The sequence below is a fragment of the Lonchura striata genome, chromosome 2 (assembly GCF_046129695.1).
Source record: "Lonchura striata isolate bLonStr1 chromosome 2, bLonStr1.mat, whole genome shotgun sequence".
Lineage (NCBI taxonomy): Eukaryota > Metazoa > Chordata > Aves > Passeriformes > Estrildidae > Lonchura > Lonchura striata.
In genome coordinates, this window is record NC_134604.1 from 97930100 (window position 1) to 97956526 (window position 26427).

A 26427-nucleotide genomic window follows, 5' to 3' on the forward strand; every position below is an offset into this window, starting at 1 on the left:
TTATTTACAATCCTAGGTGTGAGCAGTGTAGTGTGATAAGAAGTGATATGAGGGAAATTGAATTTGCTTAGAAGTCTCAAGACCTCCAGAGGGAGCCTTCTCTATCACACTCTTCATTACAGCACAGGCTTTAATGAAGAGTGTCATAGAGACTATGACCCCTTTGCTAAGACAGGAATCCTCCTCCCAAGGGAAAGGGCCAGAGAAAAACCTTTGATACCCTCACACTGGAGACTTTCCCTGTAAAATGAGTTTTATGGCTATTCAAGAACATGTGTATATAAGAGCACAGGATCATTTAGAGATCTAAAATGGGATATCCCACACAGATTTACCACCTAACATAAAGCTAGAAACAAGATTTCATGGCTACCTTTCCTATGAAATATATATTAAATAAATTTTTAAAAAAGCATAACAAATTATGTCACTGATTTCAGCCTGGAAAGACAACTAAAAATTACATTCTTAACCTGCTCGTGATAATTCTGCTCTGCCCTGTTCAAATTGAAATTACAGAAATTATGTAGTCTTGCTAAGTGTTACTTTAATTTATGGGAATGTATTTTGTATCTCTTGGCAATCTATTGAAATGTGTGCACACAAGGCTGTCCTCCAGCAGCGGTCTTTTCTCTTGCCTTTTGTTTTCATCTTTTGCTGCACAAACTGTATGTAGATGGTAATACACACACACACACACATATATATATGTATGTATATATATATATATATATATATATATATAAAAATATATATAAATACATACAAGGAGAGGGAGTGGAAAAAAACAATCTCTTCATGAGGCTGAGTAATCTTCAGACATCTTTCACTAATGAGAGTGCAGGTGCTCCTGTATTTATAAAGGTTTAAAATTAAGAGATGGACATCTAGTGAATATAGTATCTTTTGCAGCAAGATTTACACTATGACTGGTTTTGAGGACTACTTGAGAGCCAATTCTCTGTAGTAAATCTGAATCAAGCCTGGGATAATACTGAGGCAAGATTAAATAGTAAAGATTGTAAGAGCTCATTTTTGTCTTTCCCTTATATTCCACAATCATTTTAATTTGGGGTGGACTCCCCCCCGCTTTTTTTTTTTTTTTTGGAATAAATTGACACAGAGCTGCTGCAACAAAGTGACACACATGAACCTTTTCCTATCAAGTCCCACACCATTATAATATTTGGAAAAGCCTTGCAACTACCAGAAGAGAATTATATTTATTCTGCATAAAAAGAGCTACAACAGTCAAAAGGCCAAATCGTGCCTCTTTTTACTTGGTTTTGTGCTTTTATCTTATAACTTTACTTGGAAAATTGAGATTTGATGAGAAATGGAGATATGAGGAGAAGGAATCTTTATATGATGGATATTAAGCCTCAAACTAAAGTAAAACCTTGAATCTGGTATATTTAAGTTTCATTTGAAAATGGCCCTTAAGTTCCTATGCCTTTTAGTTGTTTTTGATAGAGACACTCAAGAATGTAACAAAAACACATCAGTATCCTGTAAACCTTCCAAAAAAAGGAGCAAAAAATATGCTCATTGTTTTACTTAGCTTTTTATTCCATCATTATGACACAAGACAGAACTTAAAGACAACATCACTTCATTAAAATTAAGACTAATAAATTTTATAAAATTCTTTTGATATGATACACTTTCCCTTATGGAGTGCTAAGGGATTTCTCCGGAACGCTGCAGTACATTGCCACCCGCTGCCCACAAACGGCTCTGCACTTGAAAAACAACGTGCACAAAAACCAGCAACATTTAATGCAACATACAGCTACCCAGGGAGTGTGACTGATCCAGACTTTGGCACAATATTTATAGAAACACAATTGTGAGCTTCTCCAAATGTCATGTTCATTTCTGAAACTCTACTTGACTCCCTTTCATGTGTCTGTCTGCATTTTTTTCTTTTCTCTAATTTTCTTAATGCTGGAGCTTTGTTCTTTCAAAGGAAAAGCCATATTCTTTCTCAGTGTTACGCATCTCAATTTATTTGGTTTGGTTTTCTAAAATTTGGATTCCAGTTTATTGTTTTAAAACAATACATAAAATCATACATTTATAAATATATATATTATATCCTGCATATATAACATTGGTTTTCCTTTAGAATGGGAGGGCAGACTTTGCACTACATACTTCATTGGTTTAGGCACAATGTTGTTCTTAGATTCTCTGAACTGCTTCCTATCAGAACCTAAAAAAATACTTTTATAATCTTGTATCAAATTTTAAAGTTTTTTGCAAACATACGTATAAGAAAAAAATATTTTGTATTTCCCCCTCTAAGCTCACTACTAACCCTTATAAAATATATGGCTTTTCATGTTCCACTTTATCTTAGTGTTTTTCAAAAGGCAGTGTAAAGAAGTACAACTTTCCCCTTTAACAGCTTTTTTTTAAATATATATATAAGCACAGAAACCAGCTTGTGCACTTTCTATAGAATTCCAATGTATATCATGGTAATGTAAGTGCAGTGATTTTTTAAAAAAGCAGTCACGATCGATTGACATCTGCATATGAAAACTTAACATGATTATCATACAGTACCCATTACAGAATATACAATCATCAAAACTGCAGATATATAAATACATTTTTAGCAACATCAAAGCAACAGTTTTATCTTATACACAGCATATGAATACAGGGTTATTACACTGAAGTTTTCACCTTGCTTTTTCTCAAAAGCTTGCTGAAAAACAGGAACGTACTGTATTTGTAAATTAACTGCTTGACAGTGCTGTTGAGAAATTAAAGTGAACAAAGTTTTAAACAAGTATATGCAATGAGTTGGTATAAAACAAACAAGCCCCGCCCCGTTTTCCAATGTCACCATGGTTTTCCTATGAGACGGAGGCATGGGTATGAGCGGCAGTTCCACGGAGTCAGATCATACAAGTGTTTCTGGGAGGGCATCGGGGTTATCAGCTGATAGTAGCTCCCAAATCTGCCACCTCTCCCTTTGCCACTCATTCCAGTCCGCCTCCGAAACACGTTTGCTGTCCTGGCTGTGAGGGGCTGTGGAACGGCTGTGCCCCGCCGGTGCGCGCGGGGCCGGCTGCTGCGGCCTGGAGGCGGCGTGCTCAGGGGCGCTGCCCGGCGGCCCTCCCGCCGCTCTCGGCCCCGAGCTTCTTGCTGGGCGTTGAAGTCTCCACAAAGAGTGCAGCGCTGAAGAAACACTCGCGCTTGTCTTTGCAGGGCCCGGGTAAGGGGGCGGCGGCCGCTCTTTCCTGTAGGAGGGCGTGGCTGTGCTTTGCAAGCGGCCCGCGCCCGAGTCGTGCTCGCTGAGGTCCTCCCCGCCGCTTGAAGGCAAGCGCTGCTCCGAGCCGGGGTGGGGCAGGTCTGAAGCCCGGCAGCCGCCCAGCCCCGGCCCCGCGGGCTGCGGCCGGCACTCGGGAATGGCAGCTGTCGTCTGGCTCCTCCGCATCCCCTGCCTGCCACCGTCCAGTTCTGAGGAGCTGCCCTGCCGCCGAGGGGAGCACGCGGCGAGGCTCCCCTGGGAAAGGGAGCACTGTCCGCGCCGCAGCGAGCTGCTTTCACAGATGTTCCCGTACGAACCTGCGGGTGGAGTCACAAACGCATCAGTCTGCAGGGCGCTTAACAGGCTAATGCCTTTCCCTTGTACCACATGGTAGAAGAGGGATGGGGGCTGAGACAGGCTGGGAAAGTTGGGGCTGGATAAGAATGTACATAAACATCACTGCACCTTTCAGTATCTGAAGGGGGCTGACAGGGAAACCAGAGAGGGACTCTTCAGGAAATGCTGTGATAGCACAAGGAGTAATGGGTACAAATGGAAAGAGGGGAAATTCAGGTTAGATATGAGGAAAAAACTTTTACTGTGAGGGTGGTTAAACACTGGAACAGGTTGCTCAGAAAGGCTGGGGATGCCCCAGCAGTGTTCAGGGTCAGACTGGATAAGGCCTTGAGCATCCCAGTTTAGTTGGAAGTGTCCCTGCTCTAGGGAGGGGGTTTAAGTGTTTAAGGTCCCTTCCAACCCTTATCACTTTATGGTTCTATGATTCTAAGAATCCTAGAAGAATTTAAAAGTATTTCTTGAAGCAATTTTAAAATTACTTTTAAAATTATATTTGATAGTTTTAAATGTTGCTGTTTTCTCTGAATGTTGCTGTATTTCACTGAATACAGAGAAGTATAACCACTGTGCTCCTCTGTATTCTACTTAAGAGTCACGTTTTAAAAGTCCAGCTCTGGACAGTATGGATTCTCCTACTGGTTTCACTGTGATTTCTTGAAAACAAGGAATTTTTTTTTTTCTTCGCTAGATTTGGGCTTTAAAATTGAGAAGGTACTGACCTGTGATTACTGGATCTTTGCAGCCACTTTTCAGCGTTGAATGCCAAGTACCCCAGATATCAAAATTATCTTCAGAAACATCTAAACAGCAGTAAGAGCAGGGAAAATATGATTAATCAATCCTCTTAAAGACATTATTTAGAAATACATAAATGGAACAGTAATGTAATGTATCAGAGTCATTAACATCCAGTGGCACCTACACTGTGTACCTAACACAAGCATCTCATAATGTGAGACCCCACCTCGAGTACTGTACAGTTCTGGTGACCCAAACATAAGGACATGTAAATGCAGGAAAACATCCAGAGGAGAGCTATGAAGCTGATAAGAGGACTGGAGCACCTTGTATACAAACACAGGCTGGGAAAATTTGGGCTGTTCAGCCTGGAGAAGAAAAAATTGTATAGAAACCTTGTAACAGCCTTCCAATATGTGAACGGGGCCAACAGGGAAGCCAGTAAGGGATACTCCATCAGAAACTGTAGCGATAGGACAAGGAGGAATGGGTGCAAATTGAAAGTGGGGAAATTCAGGTTAGATATTAGGAAGAATTTTTTTACTGTGAGGGTGGTGATGTACTGGAATAGGATGCCCAAGAAGGCTTTGGATGGCCCAAGCCTGGCAGTGTCCAAGGCCAGGCTGGTTAAGGCTTTGAGCAATCCCATCTAATGGGAGGTGTCCCTGCCCATAATGGGGGGGGTTGGGACTGATTATATTTAGGGTCCATTCCAGCCCCTTGACATCCTATGATTCTATATATTTGCTCACAGCTACTTGTTTCAAGATCAGATCCTGCAATGGATTCAGTGTGCTCTGTATGGGCAGGGTGCCCGAGTTTGCTGAGTTCTTAAGTCCTCTGCCTTACTGAAGTCAGAGAAATTGCACAAGAACAGGGGGCTTGGTCCACAAAAAGTAGATTCTGGCAAACCTCCCTCATGCAGCCCCGGACCCAGGGGTGCCCATAAGTCATGCTCTATCAACCCAAGGATGCTGCCAGTCTTACCCAGAAATGCAGCCACAGAACAAAGATTTAATGGAATGCTGGCTTATAAACAGTTTAATGCCTTTTTCTGATTCCACTAGTCAGTAGAGGAATTTCCTAATTTGTCCTGGTTCAGTGCCTTTGTGATGCATATTAAAGTCCAAAAGATTGTTAATATGATAAAACTTACTGTAATTTCCTGTTCATAACTTAATAGAAATGTGACCAAATTCTTAAACTTGTTCAGAGATTTAGATGTTGAATTCAGAATATAAATTCCAATTGGCATTTATAAAGTATATAACTGAGATATTCGTCTAAATCCCATTACGTCCAAAGGGAATTAAGTGCCTAGGCAGTACATCTGAAATTAAGACGTTTTAAAATTACCACCAAACAGTTATGTGCATCCCTAAGCATTGAAAGTTCTTAAAGCTTGGCTCACTAAGTATAAATTTAATGGATGACAATTCTTTTTTTATATAGGAAAAGCATCTTGAAGTGCTGGTGAGCTATTAGTTTAAACCACAGTTCTCTACCAAAGAAATCATTCAGGTATGCACTCCACAGGTAGCTAAGGGAATAATAGATCCCTGCACTAGTATTGCTCAGTGTGTAATTGGTTGCAGATGTAAAGCTGTGCAGCTCGGCTACATTTTCCAATGGTGTTGAGGTCATTCTTTACAACTGGAGAAAGTTTGTGCCTGACATCTTAAAATCTCAGCTTTTTTCAAAGTCTGAACCATAACCTTACAGGTATTACAGTCCCATGGATCAGGACTAGACTTTGCCATGCTGTCACAGACAGGCTGAAAAACTGGACATATATAGTTCTATTTTCCTAAATAATATCTCCAAGTTTTTGAAAGTTCCATACCACAAGCATCCCTGACATCTGGCTGAGCTAATGAGAAGGACCCAGCACAAATACTTTGGGCTCAAGAGAAAAAAAAGTATATTGGTCTGTCATTTTTTATAAGGTTATTTACACTATTGCCCCTCAAATCCTGGTGATAATACAAATCTGGCACTTTTCAATTATTTCAGGAGTCTCCATCAGTCACTGAGGAGGAGGAGGAGGAGGAGCACAAGCAGGATGCACTATACCTTTTTCAGCCTGTGATGCAGAAGAATTCTCCTTTGGCTTAGTTTGCAAGTGTCCAGCCAGCGTGTACTGCTCAGGTACCTTATACAGCTTATCTGGGCTGTGGGCAACTTCTTCTGGCATTGCCACCAGCGAGCGCTCAGACAGCACCGGGGAGTTGTTGTCGTAAGGGGACACGTCACCACTGGAGGCTTTGTTGGAGTCTGTGGAAGAATGTCTTTCTCCTGTGGAGTAGGAACCTTCCGACCGCAGCATCTCAGGGCTCCTGAGAAATTTTGATGAACAAATTACTGTTAATAAAAAAATGCTTCATGTTCACAGTTACAGGTGCAGTTTGACATCAAGGCCAGGATGTATGGGGCTCTGAACAATATGGTCTAGTGAACGGTGTTCCTGCCCATGGCAGAGGGTTTGGAACTAGATTACTTTTAAGGTCCCTTCCAACCCAACCATTCAATGATTCTATGATCATACAGATAAAATCAAATACATGAGAATGGTCACAGCTGCTGAAATGAAAACACTTCAGAAACAGTTATTGAGGTGGATTTTCCATGAGTAAAACTTTTGCCATGAAGTGGCCAGCAGAGGCCACTCAAAATCAAAAGATGTTGCTGTCAAGAAAGAAAACAAAAATCCCACACAAATGTATGGTAAACCAGAGGAAACTAAGCAGTTAATAAATTCCTTTTGTTACCTTGACAATGTAGCTTGTGGCAACAATAAAACTGAAGCCATGATAGGAAATATTTAGTTTGATGCTAAGCAGTATGCTAAAATAAATTCTTGTATTCTGAAGTTTTACACAGAGAAATCAAGCACTCAGCTTGCCTTTCACATTATGAGAATGATCCCCTTCTAGAGACATAAGAAGGTAAATATTATACATTGACAAACAGATGTATTTACTGTACTTATGACTAGGGCATCAAACTGGTTCCACTGATACCTTCTACAACTTCTTTTACCTTTTCACCTTCACACCACCAACAACATTGACTGCCTTTAATTCTGCCAAGAAAAGGCAAACATAACTCCTACCTAAGTACAGCCAAAGGTCAGAGAGACAATTGATTTTTGAAATGTTCTGGGAACACTGATGGAGTTTTCTTGAACTGTCACAGATTGCCGTGCAGGTAGGAGGCAGGCCATGAGTCATTGACTATCCACAAAGAACATGTAGAACTACTCTGTAAATTAACTTTTTTTCCTGTTGTTCCTCAGTAACTCATATTTCTATTACTAATTTTTCATTTCTCTGCACCTTTGTTTCATAGATTCTGATCTTTTGCTTGAGACAAACACTTAATTAAGCGACCTCTCATTAATATCTGTTCGAATTTAATGTGTGATAAAACAGAGGCTCATTCCTGTAAATGTCTGAAAATGGTCAGCCCTTTTCATAGTCAAATCCAAAGACAGCTTGAATGTAGTGAGCAGCCAAAACTCATTTCTTACTATGGAACAGTAACCATCTTTCCAGAGAAATAAAATAAAACTGAAGAAAGAAAATAAAGAAAACACACAGCTAACCACAGCACAGTAAATATTAATACAGAAATAAGGACAAAACTTAACACCATGTTCAAGCTGTTGTTTTTTCTCTGGCTGATTTACACATCTCATGTCCCGAAAAATAAAATACATACAATCAACAGCATTATTATTATGTTATTCAATATTCCTATTTTTTTTTCCAGTATGAAAACAACCATAATGTGTTGGGAATTAATTAAATAATGTTGTTACTCCTCAGTAACTCTCAGTGACAAAACCATCACTGGAGTTAAACTGAGGGAAGCTCAGAAAACAGAGCTGCTATTTGGCAAAGTTGCTCTGTCACAAGCTTCCCAGAGAAGCATAGTAATGCTGGGGAATCATTTAAAAAAAAAAAAAAAGCCTCAATTATGTAACTACTATTCTAAACTTCTTATCTGAACATAAATCCAATGTAAAATAGTCTTTAAACAGACACACTGAAAAACTATAATTTTTAAAGTATGTATAATTCTATCACAAACCTTTTTTCTTGTTTTTTTGCAACTTGCTTCTTTCTTTCTGTCCTAAGTCCTAAAAACCTTTGTGCAGTGATATGAGATTTAAGCAATGTCTTGGGATTTTCAGAAGAACTAGAAGGACCTCTTAGAAAATGGGAGAAATGCTGGTATCTGCAGGTTTCCTACGACCAAATGTCCTTTTCCAGCCTTCCAGACTGAATGTCATCTAAACATTAAAGTTTATTGCACATAAGTTTTTGCAGCATCAAAACCTATCTGTGCTGAACAGGGTGAAGACAGAGGTAAACCAGCACTTAGTTCATGGCAAGGTAACACAAGGAATAAGGTTAATGAAAATGGAAATGAAAGAATGTGGGAAGATAAACTTGAGCTTTGTGAAACACTGATTTAAAGTCTTACCTTGAATCATCTGTTATAGTTTACCTCTTCTCAAGACAGAGCTCCTGCTAAAAATTTACCTGAATGGAAACTTTCAAGTCTTTGGAAAGATTTAAACATTCAAGTTTCTAAACTGATTTACAATTTTGTCTGGTAAGTTCATACTATTTTTTATACATATGTGTATTATCACTTTTAAATTTCTTCAGGCAAAGTAGCTTTAAGAATCAAAAGAACTGCTGTGGACTCTGTCAATTTTACTACAGGAGACCATCAAAATGGATTAAATACTTAAAAGCAGGAAATTGAATTCATACATTTGCAGCTTTACTTCACAAACAAAATAAAACAACTTGCAAGAAGACTTTGGTTTGCTTCTTTGCAAATAAAGGATTCTCACAAATCCCTTAAAAGTAAAGTTTTGCATCTGTTTGCTTTACTGTTTGAATTCATTAGCAAACAGATATTTACTACAATACAAAATTCTTCTCCTATTGGATAGTGAGATTCTCTACCCACTCACCAGGGAGAAACTAAATTGTAAGGCAAACATAAATACTGTGCATGATACCTACTCCTCTATATGTAATATATGAGGAAGGGCAGATTATTGTCCTCACAAAGAATAATAGATGTTTATGTGCAATCAAATGTGAGGAATGGGAAGGCAAGTAAAGTATTTTCCAGAGATTATGAAGTATGTTAAGGAAAAGATTTTAAAAGTGGCTAAGTACCAATGGAAAGATTTGAAAGCAACAGAAGGAACATATGCCACGTGAATTTAGAAATACTATTTCAGATTCCAAAAAAACAGACAGCTTTCTCTGAATTTATGCTGTCCACCAAAGTCCACTTGCAGGGGTGAACTAGAAATGTTTTAATCACAATAATTGCTTCTACTGAGGATATTCCTACTTTTCTACTAGCATCAAGGTTATCAAAACAGGAAATCCCTTTCTGTTTCTGGCAGAAACCCTTTTCTGTTATAACTTAAAGCTTCTGAGTGGGAAAACAATTACGCCTTCAAGAGGCAAATCATAGTGATATGGCTTGGCAGCACACAGTACTAATTTCCACACATATTTGAGTAACAGAGGTGCTACCAACAAGGCAGATTACTGTGGGATTATGATGTGGTTGCTGCTGTAAATAGGGTAGAGGACTCAATGTATCAAGGAGCCTCTGCAGCTTTAAAAACTGCATTTACACATACTGTATGACCTGTTGTATGGTTTCATCTTTCTGTCACAGATCAAGATGGACTAAAACTCATAATCATAATCCAAAATCATCCAAAAATGCTGTAACTCTGAAACTTGTTTACTCTGAAAGGACTACTAACCATGATAACCAATAAATAACCATAAGAAACAGATTTTATTTGTTGTTAGTTTAAAGATGCTTCATCTTACAGCTGTAAACCCAAATTCCATTGTCATCAAGCCAACATACAAAAAAATTGGGAAGTCACCCACAAAAGCACACTTCTAAATTGGCATTTGTAATTAGTGCTTTACCATGAACAACTTCCATAAATTCCCTGACACACTGTTCACAATGCTCAGCTCTTAAGGGAACTGAAAGATGAGGAACATCTGATTTGTCCTCCTCTGCTTAGAAAAAGAGATTGTATTTTCTCTGTTAGATCAGAGCCAAGAAAGCATTTATAATGACAGCAAGAGCAGAAATGTGAGGGCAGTTGCAGAACAGGACCTTCAAAGCAATTAATGTGACTTTAAAGTCTCAAAATTGATTCTATACTCTATGCAGTCAACTACCTCTTCTGATGAAGACTGTCTCAAGAATATATAAAGTTTTTTTTGTTTCACAGATCCACATTTGTATTTTGAGTATGTGACTAGACAATTTCCAAGAGCAATAAAGAGATATTTTGGAGGCTCATTTTTATGAAATCAGGACAAACATCTCCTTGTTGTCTGCTGTCTCACATTTCTTATAGGAAAAAATAAGCAACACATTTGCAGCCTCAAAATTGAGATTATGTTGTGAAATACATTAATTTCTTAAGAGCATCACACTCCTAGCAATAACACTAAGCAACAGTCTCCCTAATTGCCTGGAATATCTTAACCAAGAAGTTGCAACCACAGTGAAAACATATCTCATTAACACTAAAAGTAAATCACTTACATGACAGCAGAGTAGAAAAAAAAAAGGCAGTCATTTTTTCCTACCTCAGTGATATTTCATCTGCCCATTACTGACAACACAATAAATTAATACTACTGTAGCTATATGCTCCTGTTTGGCTTTAGAACATTTCCTTACAAAATGCCTTTTGTCAGTTGTGACCAGCTTTTCACAAAAGCTGTATTTTCTCCTGTAGGTGTGCATGCTGGTTAAGAGTAAGGAAGTTCAAGGAAAAGTCAATTAAGGAATCAGGATCTAACAATTACCTGTTACATCCACAATGATTTGTGACTAACTTATGCACAGCTGGTATGTCACATGTGAGATACAATTTGATGTCTTTTTTTATATAGACAGTGAAATCCTGCATGAAGTTTTTATTAGCTTGAGTTAGATATAATATGATCATTCCAAACTAAGTGCTGAAAGGAAGAAGTCTCAACACACTACCTTATGTCATATGATTTGTAGTGTCTGTCCTAACTGTAGTCTTGTCTTCTGGCAAATGTGAAAAAAGTCTAAAAGACAGCTTATGTACCTCTAACTATCCGGCATTTACTATGATCTAAGTATACATATCGTTATTTGTCAGTCAAACTAGCTGAAATAACTTCACACAGAGAAAATTACCCCAAATCAGATGATCTGTGATAATTTTCTACTTCATGTGGTTAAGTTAGGAAACTAAAAAAGTCCTTTAGAACTCAGTAAATACTGCACATATTTTTGTTTCCAAATTTTATAGTTAAAGAAAGATTTTTCCTGAAGGTTTTGGTTACACTATTTCTTGTATACCTTCTCCTTTGAAGCCAGGCACACTGTTAAATTACCTCCAACTATACAATGCTAAGAGGGAGAGAAAAAAAATCATAGCTGTCTATACAAATTTAATTTTAATTATATTCTGAATACACTAGGCACTTTCCACAAACACAGGAAGACAAAGTCCAATATGTCCCAGAGAGTTTAGAGTCTATAAACTCTCTTAAAAATTACTTAAAGCAAGTCTGTCAAATTTTGTGATTTTTGGGTCTGCCATATTGGGATTCACTAGAAAAGACATTGACTGTGTGGTCCCATGAGAAAGTCAGTAATTCTGTTAATCTGAATGTACAAATTCACAGCATTAAGGCACAAGGGTGCAGGTAAATATACACCATACATAAGAATATATATCATAACTGCTATAGTGACCGGTGTGATTTTTTTTCTCTTCATATCCTTCACAAAGCACACAAATAATATGCCAAGTCTCCACAGGGCTGCTGTTGGCAGTTGGCTTGTTCACAATGTCCTACATGTATGGGATAGGAAAAGAATGACAGAGTGGTCAAGCAGCTTGCTGTGACGGTGTTAAGGCACTCTAGGGTGTGTTTCAAGGATAGTGGAATACATGCTTCCTGTTACTGAAGACTACAATAAACCCAAGACACAAACCAGCAGATGACTAAAAAACATCCTGTCAGATAATAGTGCGTTGAATATTTTTATGTACATGTCATTCGGTTCTCTGCAGCAGAACACAATCTTTCTTCTGAATCAGGGAAACAAGTTTTGTCTTTAGAAAATGCTGTACAAGAGTCATAATTTCTTTGGCAGAGTCTGTATAATAGGGAGGATATTTCTACTCCACTGTAGACAGTGCAGAAGAGCTGTGGAAAACTAGAACCTTTTGGACACTTCCAGTGGGAGATAGAAATTCCCAGCAGAAAAAGGGATGATGAAAAAACAGATTACTCACGATGACTGGGAAGCTTTTCTCCTCAGCAAATAGTCTACAACATCTGGGTCAGTCTCTAATAAGCTAATAAGCACTTCATTCTGTAAATCAGGGGAAACCTATGAAGACATAAAAGAATACTTAGTTGGATGTTAATATCCTTCCATTACATTAATTTTGATGCTATGCTTAATCTAAACAAACAAGTACAAGGACATTTACAGAGAGTATATAAAATATTCAGAAGCTTTCACTTAAAAGAGAAATTTCATGTAAGAACAGATTAAGTAGGACTGAAGATCACTTTGTAATGTTCAATGCTGATTACTGTTTAATAACTTGTTGATATCCAATTGGCTATCAAATCTGGAAATAACAATGGGATTACTTATGTATCACAATCTCAAAAGCTCCAGTTTAAGGTTCTCACTTTACACTTCCCTTCAAAGATCTGAGGATATTTACCAATCTCCATCTCTGCCTCTCCAGCCACTGACTAACAGGCTCAGTCAGAATTTGTGTCACCTTCTTTATAGTTTGGTCTTCTAATTTGCTAACTTTCTCTTTGCGCTTTGTATGGGTATGAACCTTCAAAACCCTTGATAGCTTCAGATGCAGCAGGATACCACAACATTCCCTTGACAGGTAGCAGAAATGGCACCCCAAAACCTGCACAAGTGAACTTTGTGCTTCCAACTGCACTTCACGTGAGTCTTACCAATCCTCAAGTGAGTTTGTCTGCTTTGTCTGCATTACAGTGGAACATTCAACACAAATTTCAAAACACTGAAACAGATTAAACCATCCAAGAAACTTGTGCAGCCCAGGTTCACTCATGACAGATGGAACTCAATGCAAGACAATCTCAGCAAGGGGTCATCAGCTGGACAATATGTTTCTGGATGCAATCTGTCAGAGCCTGAATCTCTTGACCTTCAAGTCACACTTGAACGGACCATTTGTTCTCCCTGACATTTCCTGGGAAATAGGAATAAAATTACTAAAACATTCCCCAGAGGAATATCCCATTTTGGGAGGTATTTAGGGAGTCTAGTTACATAAAAGGCATATTTCTTAAAATAAGGAAATAATTAGAAAATAAATGAAAATATGTATAATTTGATCCAAACTGATCCAAAATCTCTATGAAAAACTTGTGTAACCACATTCTCATTTTTTTAAATATTCTATTAAGTCTCTGAGCTGGAGAAATATCTTACTGATGGTCACTGATACACTAGTCTTCAAACAAATTTTTTTAATAGGAATATAATTTTTGGAAACATGGTGTACTGTAACTTCTCCACTTAGACAGCCTTTCTGTACACTAGAAGAAACTCCAGATAAAATTTCATGGCAAAACAAACATTTTTGTCTGTAACTTAAAACTCAGCTTTTTATCAAGTAACTTTGTAAGAAACTACTGAGAGAATTTTGTCAGAAAAAATAAAAATACATCTTGCCTTATTAAAAAAAAAAGGATAAATCCATCAAAAAAACTCTGAAGAAGTTCCACCAGAAGTTCAGTTCTAACAAAAAGCTTCTATAAAACCCAAACTTAATGGTTCTTCTGATTCATAGGACTTTTACCAGAATGAATCTGCAAATAGATTTGTACTGACTGTCTCCTTGCTACTGGGTTTGGGGCTTCCTCCTGTGCAGCAATTTTCTTCAGTTTAGTTCAGTAACTTGGCAAGTGTAGAATTGATATGCATGTAATTGTAAACTTACACTTATAGAGAACTACAGTATCAGTATCTCAGGAAGATGCCACCATAACTATTACTGAATTAATTGTTTCACTGGTAATTGCACCTACGTAGATGGATGAGAACTTGAAATTTGGGACAGAAGGAAATCCAAGGAAGGTGGTGAAATAATAGCTCTGAAGGACATACAGGGATGTATCAGAGGACTCTAGGGTTGTCAGGACACCAGCAGAGTACCAGATATTCTGAGATTGTGGGGTTGGGTGCTGCATGAAAGTCACAGCTGTTGAGACACAGAATGGTAGACAGAACCTTGAAGTGTCTCCTTTGTGCTGTACCTTGCCATTGATGTGGCTCAGAATGGCAGTGTGTGGCTGCCTCCACAGTGGGAAGGCCACAGTAGTCTCTAACTGTAAAAATATGAAATTTCATACACTCTGTAGAACTTCTTTGCAGCCGGGCTGGATTTGGACACTAGGAGATGAAATACATGAACAAGCTGCTGATTTCCATCCTTCATGCAAAGCCAAGTCAAAAATGAAAGGTGGCTGAGTTGTGCCTCCTTTCATTCAGCTGCAGAGACTGGCAAAGAACAGTTCTTTATACATGCCCATGAAACATTTTAATACATCCCCAAGACTTAAATGGGCAAGATTTGGATTTAAAAGTGATTATTATCAATGACATCACTGGAGCATGACCAGATTTTATCTTCTATAGGAAATCCACTTTTGCATGCTAATGATGTTAGCAATAGTTACTCAGTAAAAATGGTGTTCAATATCCTTGGTTGTTCCGACAAATAGAATCTCTCTAATCCACCAATAAGTCAGAATCATTCTGATATTGTGGTCTAGGTACCCCACCACATCTTGGTTTCCTAGGGTTTGGTTCACAAATGTTGTTCCAGCTTCAATGCTGAAACCAATCAGTTTCCATAACCTCTCCATACATAAAGTAACAGAAAGAAAAAACAAACAAACAAAAAAAAACCAAAACAAAAAAAACCCAAAACCAACCAAACAAAACAAAACAAACAAAAAAAACAAAACAAAAACCAAACAAACAAACAAAAAAACCAAAACAAAAAACAAACACAAAGGCATCTGAGCATTAATACACCATGATATAGTTGTAGCTGAATCCTTAACTCCAGATGTTCTTTTATTTTTTTATGTAGCATAGATATCAACCATAAACAGTAAATGCAACTCTGGAAAACAAAAGAAATTCTTTTTCCCACACTTCATTTAACCTCCCAAAGAAAGTTGAAGCACTGAAGAAATGAAGGAATAAATCCACCAGAATTAGAGCCCAGATGCAGGTTAGTCTAACCTTAGCCCCATCCTTTCCACACTGAAAGTCACAATGCATGCCTTAAGTATTATGTACTGAGATGTGTCTGTGCTGTAAGAAGTTCTTAAAGAGAAACAACAATAAGAACACTTCAACTATCTTGAGTATTCTTATTCAAGTATTATCTTAAACTTGATGGTGCAATCCACACTCTGGGCTAGCAGACCTTCACACAGAGTGCTGCTCTGTCACTTTCTTTTATTGATGTGGAATGAAAAATAGCACCTAGCATTTTCTCCAACTGTAAGAAGCATTAAAAAAAACAAAAACCAAACACAAAAAAAAACAAAAACAAAAAAGAAAACTATTGCAAGTGTCTCACTGATACAAGAATAAAAATAAAATGCAGGAAAACCACAAAGAAGTTCATCTGAGGCTAAGACATCTGAGGCAGGGCTCATGATTGCTTTCTCATTCTCTACTCCCTTGTTGAAAACTGATAGACATCTTCTATTTGCAATATGGCCATCAGCCCACAGTTCAGGGTTGTTCATCTTCTTCCAAAAAGGTCTCCAGCACTCGGCTTTGCTGAAGTACTGAAGTTTTCCAGAGTGCTCTTTCTGCTTTGGGAAGTTGTCTCCTCAGTGTAACATACAGTGCTGCTTAGTCTCAGGACACAACAACCAAAGTTTTTTTCCACTTTTACAAGATTACTGGCTGTGTTCCAATGTGTATTTTTACTAAAATCAATACAGAATAATGAAGACCACCAGTAGGTCTGACTGGCCTCTGCTATCCCCAGAGCAGGGCTCCCTCAAACACAAGTCATGCTGAGCTGACCTACAATTTTGTACACAAAAAAAGTGTAAGATAAAGCCACAGATGAACTGCTCAGGTAACTGCTAGGCATGAGAAATGTGACCTAAATAAGCTTTGTCTTAAGTAAACAACATGTCCAAGTCCAAGGCCATCAGCCTTCTTATGAAGAACTTGCTTGCTTCAGCAAAAGAATGAAGGGAAGTCAGGAACTACACAGATATATGTTTTATTTTTTTAATCCAACTAGCAAACAAGAAAGCTTTGTCCTTCCTCTCTATACAATCAATACAAAAGTCTTGGGTAGGGAAGGTAATTCCTTAAATTAATTAAGTATTTCTTAATCCCTGCAGAAAAATTGTCTTCCTGACTTCCAAAACTGAGATGTGAAAGATAATTTTCAATCTTGTCTATGCATTGCTCAGTATACAGCTATACAATATACCTTTACCTACACAGAAATCATTCTAAGCAACATATAAGTACACATTTTTAATATTTTTACTTACTGCAAATCATTCTCCTTGCTAGAAGACTACTCTTTGTTACCAATAATTATTGATCCTAATTTAATGCAGCTTCTACAGTTTATTTCATCTCCATCTACTTTAATATCAATCAGCTATTTTCTCATTTATCTTACAAATGTATATGAATAATATGAAAAAACATCCACCCACCATGAAAAGGGTTTCATAGTTTTCAATCATCTTTTGCACAACAGCTATGATAGCAGTACTCTCTTCAGCTCGAGCTGAGCTCTGAACTGAGAATTCTTTGTCTGTAGATTTCTGCTTGTGCAACAAGTTAGGGCCAAAGATGGTGGCCAGGTTAAGCGATGTCATTTTGTTCCCAGTAATCTAGAAAAGAGAATAAAAATGAGGTGGGGTCTCTCAGGGCTTAATGTATACAGATATGTTTGCAGACACATCTGTACACACTCATACCCCTACACACCCACACATGAATACACACACACTCTCTGCCCCTCCTGATTTGGTAGATGCTTCATTCATCGAAACCAAAACCTGCTGCTTGTCAATCAAAAATGAACAACACCTTATTTTGAATATCTCTGCAACAAGCACAGTAGATTTTCTGGATATATTTTCAAATTGATTAGAGGAGTAGAAGGTGGAAGTGTTTTCTGCCCGTAATTCCCTGGGAGCTCAACAGTGGCATACTTCTGAACTCAGAGCAACCTCCCTCCTGCTTCAGCATCTCAGCATGTTACTGTCTTAGGACCAAATGCTGAAAGCTCCTGGCTTTCTCAAGTAGCATTCATGATTTGAAACATACACAGTGATAATTTTGCATGTTTAAACTGTTGAGATAATTAAGGAGTGGGCCCAGTTTTTAATGAGTATTTTCCTGTATTTCTAGAACGTGCCAAATGTTTACTTGTTTCATGGCTTGTTTAAGTTTGTTGGGGTTTTTACCTTTTTTCCTACTTTTATAAACCTGTGCTCAAGAAAGCAACAGTAACCTGAGTTTTGAGGAAGTAAAAGGCTAGGAATACATACTAGACTAGGCAGGAATTACCTGAAAAATGTGTCGTATACATTATTACATCAAAAATTTCATTGTCATATTTGTGATTAGATTAGTGTTTTCCCCTTCTATTCTTCAACAAAAAGTAGAGGTCATTTCAACTAAGAGTTTTTAAAAAGGATATAAAGAGACATCAAAGAGAGGTAATAAAAATAGAATTTCAAGAAGTGAGTTGTACAAAACAGATGAATTCAAAGAAGTGTTTTTAATTTTTTTCTTTTGTAGCTGATCATTCACCAAATACTCTAGGCAAACTTAAAACTGCACTAACTTCACCTGGGTTATTTTTTAAAGAACACAACTGGACAGCACAGTAAAAAGCTTCTCTTTTTATTGGTAGGAGCAGTGTGTAATGTTGGATAGACATCTGTACTAAGTAGGTGCATGGGCAGTCACAGCAAACATGTTGGCTCTTTGTTCAGAGACTCATCCCAGCATGACTGTGAGAACAGCACACCCTTATGTGCACACCACCAAGCTCCCAGCTGTTTCTCAGGTGACCTGCTTTTTAAACTCTGTCCGAGTTTTGAGCCACCACAGATGCACAGGCACACGGTGCCTCAAGTGTGCCAGGGCAGCCTCTGGCTGTGCCCAGATTTGCGTGTGCAGGCTGTTTGTACGAACAGTGAGCCTTTTCTTAAGGGCAGCCTCAGGGCACCCTTAAAAAATGTAGTAAACATTTCCACTGAAATTAACTGAATGAGTAATTTTAATAATGTTAGTCATCCATCTTCACCTTTGTGAGAGAAGGGTTGTTGAAAGAAATCAAGAAGAGGGCCTGTGTGCCAAAGCTTGGCTGTTTTCCTTCCAGTGATAGCAAACAGTCTGATAAAATACTTTCTCTTGCCCTGTATGCCTTTATTCACTTAATTGTTCATAAACAGCTTAAATAATTGCGAGCAGAATACTCTATTATCTATAAAAGGTATCCATAATATTCCTGATGCTTACAATACTGTCAAGATAGCTTACATAAATCTGCTTTACCAAAATACCTGTGGCAAAGCTGATGTACAACAGTTGAGCCAAATGAACTCTGTTAAGCAGCATACTCTAGCCCTGCAATAAGATCCTTTTGGGTACATTCCTGAACCAACAGAGAACTCTTTGCAGGACCAGGGATTCCATGACCTTAGCTGGCTTATACATGTTTTTAAGCACAGTAAACTATTACAGGCTGCTCTTTCTAAATGCTTTCCATCACAGTGATATAGTTTTTTATCAACTCCTTGCTGAGAACAAAAATAATAGCATTTAAAGTGTATTTAAAAGTGAAATAGACCTTGAAGTCACATACAACACTGTAAGTTAGGACTTGTAAAGATGGAATAACTGGAAGTTAGGATTTGAGGCAAAAAAATGGCAAAAATAGGACTCAGAGTATTAATTGTTAAAATCAGACAACTGCAAAAGGTATCCAAATTTGACAAAATCAGCAGGATTTTCCACCTGGAAGACAAAATTCTTGAGGAGTTTCCTAAGAATCTCAGAAGTAGTCTCTACTGCAGTTCAGAGGACTGAGAAATCCTTCCACAGATAAACCAGTATATTTTTGTCAAGCACTGACAGACTATATCCATTTCATTCAATTAACAGAGTTGCCTCCTTTTGCACAGCAGCCTACTAGTTCAAGCCCTTCCCTGGCAGGAAATAGGAAGCCTGGATTTTCAGGTCTCCTCTAGCATGATGGGCACAGGTGCAGATGTGAGAAGCTCTAGCTCAGGGCTAGAGCTCAGCCCATGGCTGTAGGCATTCTTGTCTCTCTGGGATTAAGGCACATCAAACTCGCCACTGAATTTGGTGCAGACTGCAACAGTCAAGGAGGTCAGAAAGAAAATGGGCAAAGATCAGCCCTGATTCCAGCTACTGATGAGGTCTGTCAGTTGCAAGGATACAGCTGGAGTTACTGTCCTCTGTTTATTTTCCACTACCCAGGGCACACAAGGAAGCTAAGAGAGCCCAGAAGTGAACTGCTATGTCCAAAAGTGATATAAAAAAAAGCCCCAACAGGGAATGAAAAGAATATTAAGAAGAATATCCTTGCATGCCTGACCTTTTCTGAGTACTCTTCCCATAGACTATTATGGGATAAAACAAAGCAGCATGGATGACATTAGATGTTCTTGACAGCAAGGCTGGTACACTGAATCTCCCAAAGGAAGTGGTAGATGCTTTACTGATTGAGTCATACAAAAATTAAACCTTCACAGCCCTAAGAACATAGTAAACAAATGGCAGAAGTGCAGGCAAAGAGATTAAGTCTCTGTCTTCCACGGATATACCACCATTGTGTATGTTCCAAGGCTTTGAAGAGCTCTTGTCAGATCATGAATTAAGTAAAGTCAAAGGACACAAGTGACCAGGACTTACCTCTTGGCCATCCTTGTCTCTGGTGTCTTCTGCATGGCCAGCTACTGTGGAGAGGAACTGCAGCAGGCGGTGAAGGGTATCGCAGTTGCAAGGAGGTAGAAGATAAATGAGAAGCTGTAAGGTGCTGAGCTGCTCATCTGGCTCTAATACTAAGAGGGGAAAAAATATGTTCTAAGAAATCACTCCAACTAACCTAAAAGCAGAACAAATATACTGATCCCAACCCAAAGAAGGTATAGGAATAGCTTTGTTTAAGCATCATTTTCCTTACAAATCAGAAGAAAAAGAGAAAACTCTAAGGAAATATCAAAACTATAAGAACTACTGCTATGGGATTTTTGCCTTAGTTGGTCAACATTTTGCTCCCAAGTTCATAGGATTTTTCTTATCCTAAAAGAGACAAAAATCCATGTTTTACACTCCATCACTGTTACTGGATGCAAATATTCTTACTTTTCTACTTACTCCACTCATTTAGGTATAGCTACTGGTATATACAGTAGCTGTCAAGCACTCCAATCAGGTTTATGCTTCAGCCATTTATAATCAGTTTTCTAACAGTTTTCATCTTGCAAAAGTACCAGGAGATTGGAAAGCAACCAGAGAGGTAAAGGATATTCTGCTACCACCACCACTTGAACCACCTACCATCTAAATGGCAGCCAGTGACGAAGGTGGGACAAAGGCAGGATCTCAGACATGAGGGCTAGAAAACATCTGAAGAACCCAGGCCAGGCAGCTGCTTAAGCTTGAAACATCCAACTTTACTTTTTCCTAAATCCCTGAGAGTCTGCACTTGGGTCTTAGGCAACACAATTGGGAGTACTTAATATGAAGGTTTGAACACCATCAAAGGAGAATGAATGAAAGAAAATGAAGAAATTAAGAAGCTTGAATTTTTCAAGCCAAGCTGGAACTTTGGTCAGTAGACAGACCTAAAAATTTTAAGGTACAAGGATTCAAATGGGAGTCTGTGACCTAGCACAGCTGGATCAATGACAGGGTCAGGTTTTAATACACAACATGAATTCCATCCTTACAAATGCAAAAATATGTATAGCTAGTGAAATCCTTCTTGTTCTAGTTTTCCAGATTATACTTATAGAATATAAAAACCAAGAAGTAAAACCAAAACCTCAGTAAATTTATACTAAAGAATATACTATATTATTTATATTAATATATAACATTTATACATTATATTGTATTATGTTATATATACTATTGTATATTAAATATACTAAATACTTTATAGTGTATTATGCAAACATTAGGTGCAAATCAAGGCCAGAGCATTAAAGGAACAGAATAAAAGAAGACAATTAGTAGAGATCAAGGAATTCAAGCAAAATTGATAAATCAAGATGCTGTAGAGCTCACAGAGAGTGTTGATGAAAGGTGTATAAAGCTCTCTGGTGAGAAGTGGGTCAGGCATGTCACGCAGAAATTCCTTTAACAAGGCAGCAACATCATGAATGCTGTGCTCTTCATCTAATACAACATCAATGCCTCGGTCAAACTCTTCACGTAACTGAAAAAAATCATGAGAGAAAACCACAGTCATTTATTGTCCCCCATTAATACCTCCCAAAACAGAAAATATTTTAAGAACCAGATATACTTATTTTCACTTTCAAGACTGAGCATGACTAATCCTTGCTAAGATCAAAGATATAATTCATATATAATTGCTGTTTATTCCATAAGATATAACCTAATGTTTGTACCAGATTGTAATAAAATACATTTTTTTTCCAGCTAATATATGACACTCTTGTATGAAAATACGTATCCAAGTATAATTTTTGCAGAAATGCAAGAAATGCAAAGGCAGAAACCAGAGAGAATAAAGAAAATTACGTGACAGGCTCTTTTATCACCTTACTGCATTATCCCTGGAACCAGAAAGACTAAAAGTGCATTTTGTAACACTTAAGAATTTTGTAGAAAAACATTATTAGTAAGATCATGTTAATATCCACCAAATTCCCATTTCTCTTGTGATTTAAGACTGTATGTAAAGACAGGTAGCAAGCAGACTTCACAGCATTCCTTCACACACACCTCGTTCTGCCTTCCTAATTTAGTTATGCTCATTAAGTAATCGTCATTACAGAGTTCACAAACAGCAAGCTAACATCATTACAAGGTATTGCAAGTTTTTTTTTCCCCTTGCTTTGGTACTCAGACAAATGCTGTATAATTCAAAGGCATCACACTTCCCAAGGGCAGATGAAAACACTCCCAAATCCGACACACCTTATTCAAAGGTAAAAGCTTGCCCTTCTAGAGGGATTTTCCAGAGGCAAGAGCAGAATACTTTCCTCAGGCTGACAGCTTCACCTTTTACTCTTTTTACATTTTGAAAACAGTCAAGAGGTTTTAAAACTATTTCCTAGAAAAAATTTGTACCTTTGCTAACATCATGAGGCATCGCTATGTCACCTATTTTCTCAGAGTGATTACAGCTAAACCTTATAAAAAGAGAAATCTGAGTTATTACGTTTCTTCACCAGTAATATTATAAACATAACAAAGAGAGGATAGGAGCTAAGTCACAAGCAAACTATATGCCTGTAAAACTTTGTGGCAAATCTTGCTCATGTGCTAATCTATTTTCAGTGTGTTCAGTGTGAAAATCTTTTGTTTTCAGCAGAGACTGTGCTTTCATAATGGGTGTGACAGTTTTTCATTAAAAACCACAACCTCCATTCTAATTTATTAGGATTACTTTTAACATTATTAATATCAGTCCTAATTAATAATAAATAATTACTATGAAGATCAGAATATGTTCTTAATCCAATATTATTCTTTGATTTATGGTCAAAGATTTTCCAGTGCCAACTTGAGGACTACATTCCCAGCTTAATTCTACTCTCTAGACTGGTGACAAATGCAGAACATCCCTGCAGAGCACCACAAATTACCTCAATCCAGAAGATTGTTTCTGCACTTAAGTGCCCAAAAGCAGCTGAGGAAACAGATTAGCACTGCATCAGGAATTCAGACTTCCCAAATAGCTGGCTAAATCATAAACTGCTGTTACAAACTTGAATATGGCACTTGTGATCTGATATCCAATGAGACCTAGAGATGTCCTACCCAGCAAAATATCATCGAAGCTTTGGTGAGATGTGGCACATTTCAGACCCAGGTATCACGGCTGTTAACACTGTTCATTGTACACTTCAACTTTAAGTCTTTCAGACTCCATTTATACAGAGTACTTTCAGACTTTGGGAAGATACAGGTGGTGAACTACAGCACACTGAATCCTATGAGAGATGAGGACATCTGTGCTGGAACAGATGCGATGAGAGAGAAAGAGAACAGACTGCTCTCTTTCATAGGAGAGCAGAGCTCCATCTCACTCCTCATCCTCAGGTTTGAAGCTGTCACAATGTCACTAGGCCCAGCATCAAGGGTTGCCCACTACAATCTTGGCAACAACGCTCTGCTCAAGCATCAGTTCCAGACACAAGATGGTACCTGGCATCCTGTTGTACCAGATCTACCACCTTGAGTCAACACAAGCTTGGGAATCTCTGTCCTACACCCCACTGAACATGAAGGAGGAGGTTTGCAAGAGATGCAGATTCTATGTTTTCTCTTCCTGCTCACCAATCAAAACCACCTCTGGCACATGCATCTACTTACTTATGTATTTACTGCAACAAACTACAATTGAAAAAGGACATTTTCTAATTGGGGAAGGAAGGAAAACAGAATATGCTTACTTTCTACATAAGAAAAACTAATGAACAGCTGCAAAAGCACACCAAAATCCGAGTGCTGGGTTTGGCTTTCTACGGTTCAGAAAATGAGTGGAATTTTAATTGAATCAAGACTTTCCCATGTGTTCTTGTTGACAGCAATTATTACTGTGACTACAAGAGCCAAGCTGATGCTTCCTTTTTGTTTAATGAAATACATCAGTTTACTTAGTTCTATAAATTAGTCTATGCAATAAAAAACACAGATATCAAAATCTCTTTATTTCCTCACATTTTGAAAACAAAGAACAAAAAGTGGCTGAAGTCATAAATGTTTAGAGTAAGGTTTAGTTTACAAGTGAATGATAGAAGCTCTCTGCATTTTCCCCAGATCTATGATGCAATTGTACTCACCCCTAAATGATTATGTACGTTTTGACATTCAAGCTTGCAATGCAAATGTGAGACAACTTCAATACTTTATCTAGTTCAGTGTTGATCTGAAAACTGCCTCTGCAGATGTTTTTTAGTTTAGTGTAACACCAGCTACTCAGGAATAGAAAGTGCTGGAGAATGAGCTACAATTCAGGAGGCTATACTGTCCTACCAGCCAAAATCAATTCAGTTTAGCTATTCAAGGTAACTTTCCAGTGTAACATTACACTATGAAGTTTTTGCAACTTTTTGCAGAGAACTATAAATTCTGGGATCAGATGCAGTCAAGCTTTCCTTTGCCTTTTTTTTTCTGTTTGATGTTTTTGGTCTTAACTTCCCTGAAGGGATATTTTCCTGTATCTTTTTATCCCCTCCTTATGCATCATGCAAACACTAAACCACTATCTCCACTGGTCTAATTCAACATGTGTTCCCAGCTTCTGGGAATAACAGTGCAGGTAGATATACCTAGGAGCTAACACCCACATTTGACTTTACCTCTGGAACCAAATTGTACGCTATCTCTGCTTTTTCATAATTTGGCTGAGACTAAGAGTTGGAAGGGTCTGCTCTGACCTTGAAATCAGAGTAAAAGAAAGGTGATATTTAGGAGCAGCAATCTTAGGGTCAAAGAGATTGTTCTGTACTTGCATGTTTTCTCATATTGTGAGTTTTCCAAACAAGATTTACAGTTTGAGTTTACTTTGGAAGCTTCAGCTGTTTCTGAGATGAAACGAACAGCCAAGATTTTTTTTTCCCTGCAGTGTGACCTTTGGAAAATTTCTTCACTGTAGTTTATTTGGATCTCCAACCCTGTGCTACTTTTCCAGAGCAAAACATACAGAGACTGTTAACCTGCTGAGAACCTGACAAGGATTTCACCAGATGTAAAAGATACTGGAAATAGCCTTTTATGAGCCATCAAAAAAACAGTGAAGTCACTGACTCAGAAAGCCTAAATTTCACCACGCTACAGATGGGAAAAAAATAACAAGCTATGGAATCAGATTTGTTTGTATCATAGCTGATGAAAGAAAACCATATCCATATCCACTCACCTGTCTTACTCTCTTTTTTGAGCTTCCAACTCTGAATATTCCTACTGTCTGGAGACCTGCAAGTGTAACACATCATAGCACTATTTTATTGTTTAATTTTCTCCTGAAAAGTGCATTGAACCAAAGCATTCTGACCTATGTGTGTACTTATAAGAATAAATAAAACAGCAACATATTTCTCCACAAACGTTTACTTACCATGTTCATGCAAGACTGGGTTGTGATTAAGAAGCCATCCACTGTGGCTTTTAAGGATCACACTTTATCTGCAAAATGGCATCTCTGTGACATTTCTTGTGATGTCACTTTGGATATGCCACTGCTATGAGGAACCAAAGTATGCAGAGACTGAGGCGCTGCTCAGGGTTTGGAGGTGTAACTTCCAGGACTGACACTAAAACAACTAAATATGTGTGTATTGAGCTGTGTATTTGGATACAGGATGAAGCTGGTGTTTAGGGTAACTCACTGGCTCTAAAGTTCCTGACAAGACAAAGTTCAGAGTCTCTTTCAAAGGTACATAAATAGGGCACTTAGGCAGACTATGAGAGGGCAGAACTTCAACAGGAAGTTGTGTGCAGTTTATAAGGTAGGAACTATAGAAAGCTATTATATAGAGGGAAAGCTATGAAGAAGCATTGTGGTACTTTAGGCAAAGTGCAGAAGTGTGTCATTTAGACTTAAAGTGATTAGGAAATTGGAGTTGCCTGCCATTTCACTTTTCATTTCAAATTCAGTTCAAACCTTCTTCTAGCCCTGTAGAAAGCCATTACAAATA

The 26427-nt window shown here is 38.0% G+C and overlaps 1 protein-coding gene across 1 annotated transcript in view; it reads right to left on the bottom strand.

Moving 5' to 3' along the window:
• Positions 1–1548: 1548 nt before the first annotated feature.
• ARHGAP6 (Rho GTPase activating protein 6) overlaps positions 1549–26427 on the bottom strand; it is a 157423-nt gene continuing 132544 nt past the window's right edge. The window contains exons 6-13 of the mRNA XM_077781592.1: positions 25650–25705; positions 21821–21971; positions 20441–20589; positions 17200–17379; positions 12720–12817; positions 6434–6696; positions 4342–4422; positions 1549–3582 (exon numbers count right to left, since the gene is read on the bottom strand). Of these exons, the coding sequence (XP_077637718.1) occupies positions 2915–3582; positions 4342–4422; positions 6434–6696; positions 12720–12817; positions 17200–17379; positions 20441–20589; positions 21821–21971; positions 25650–25705 (1646 nt within the window). The 3' untranslated portion in view covers positions 1549–2914. The remainder of the gene's footprint in view (positions 3583–4341; positions 4423–6433; positions 6697–12719; positions 12818–17199; positions 17380–20440; positions 20590–21820; positions 21972–25649; positions 25706–26427) is intronic.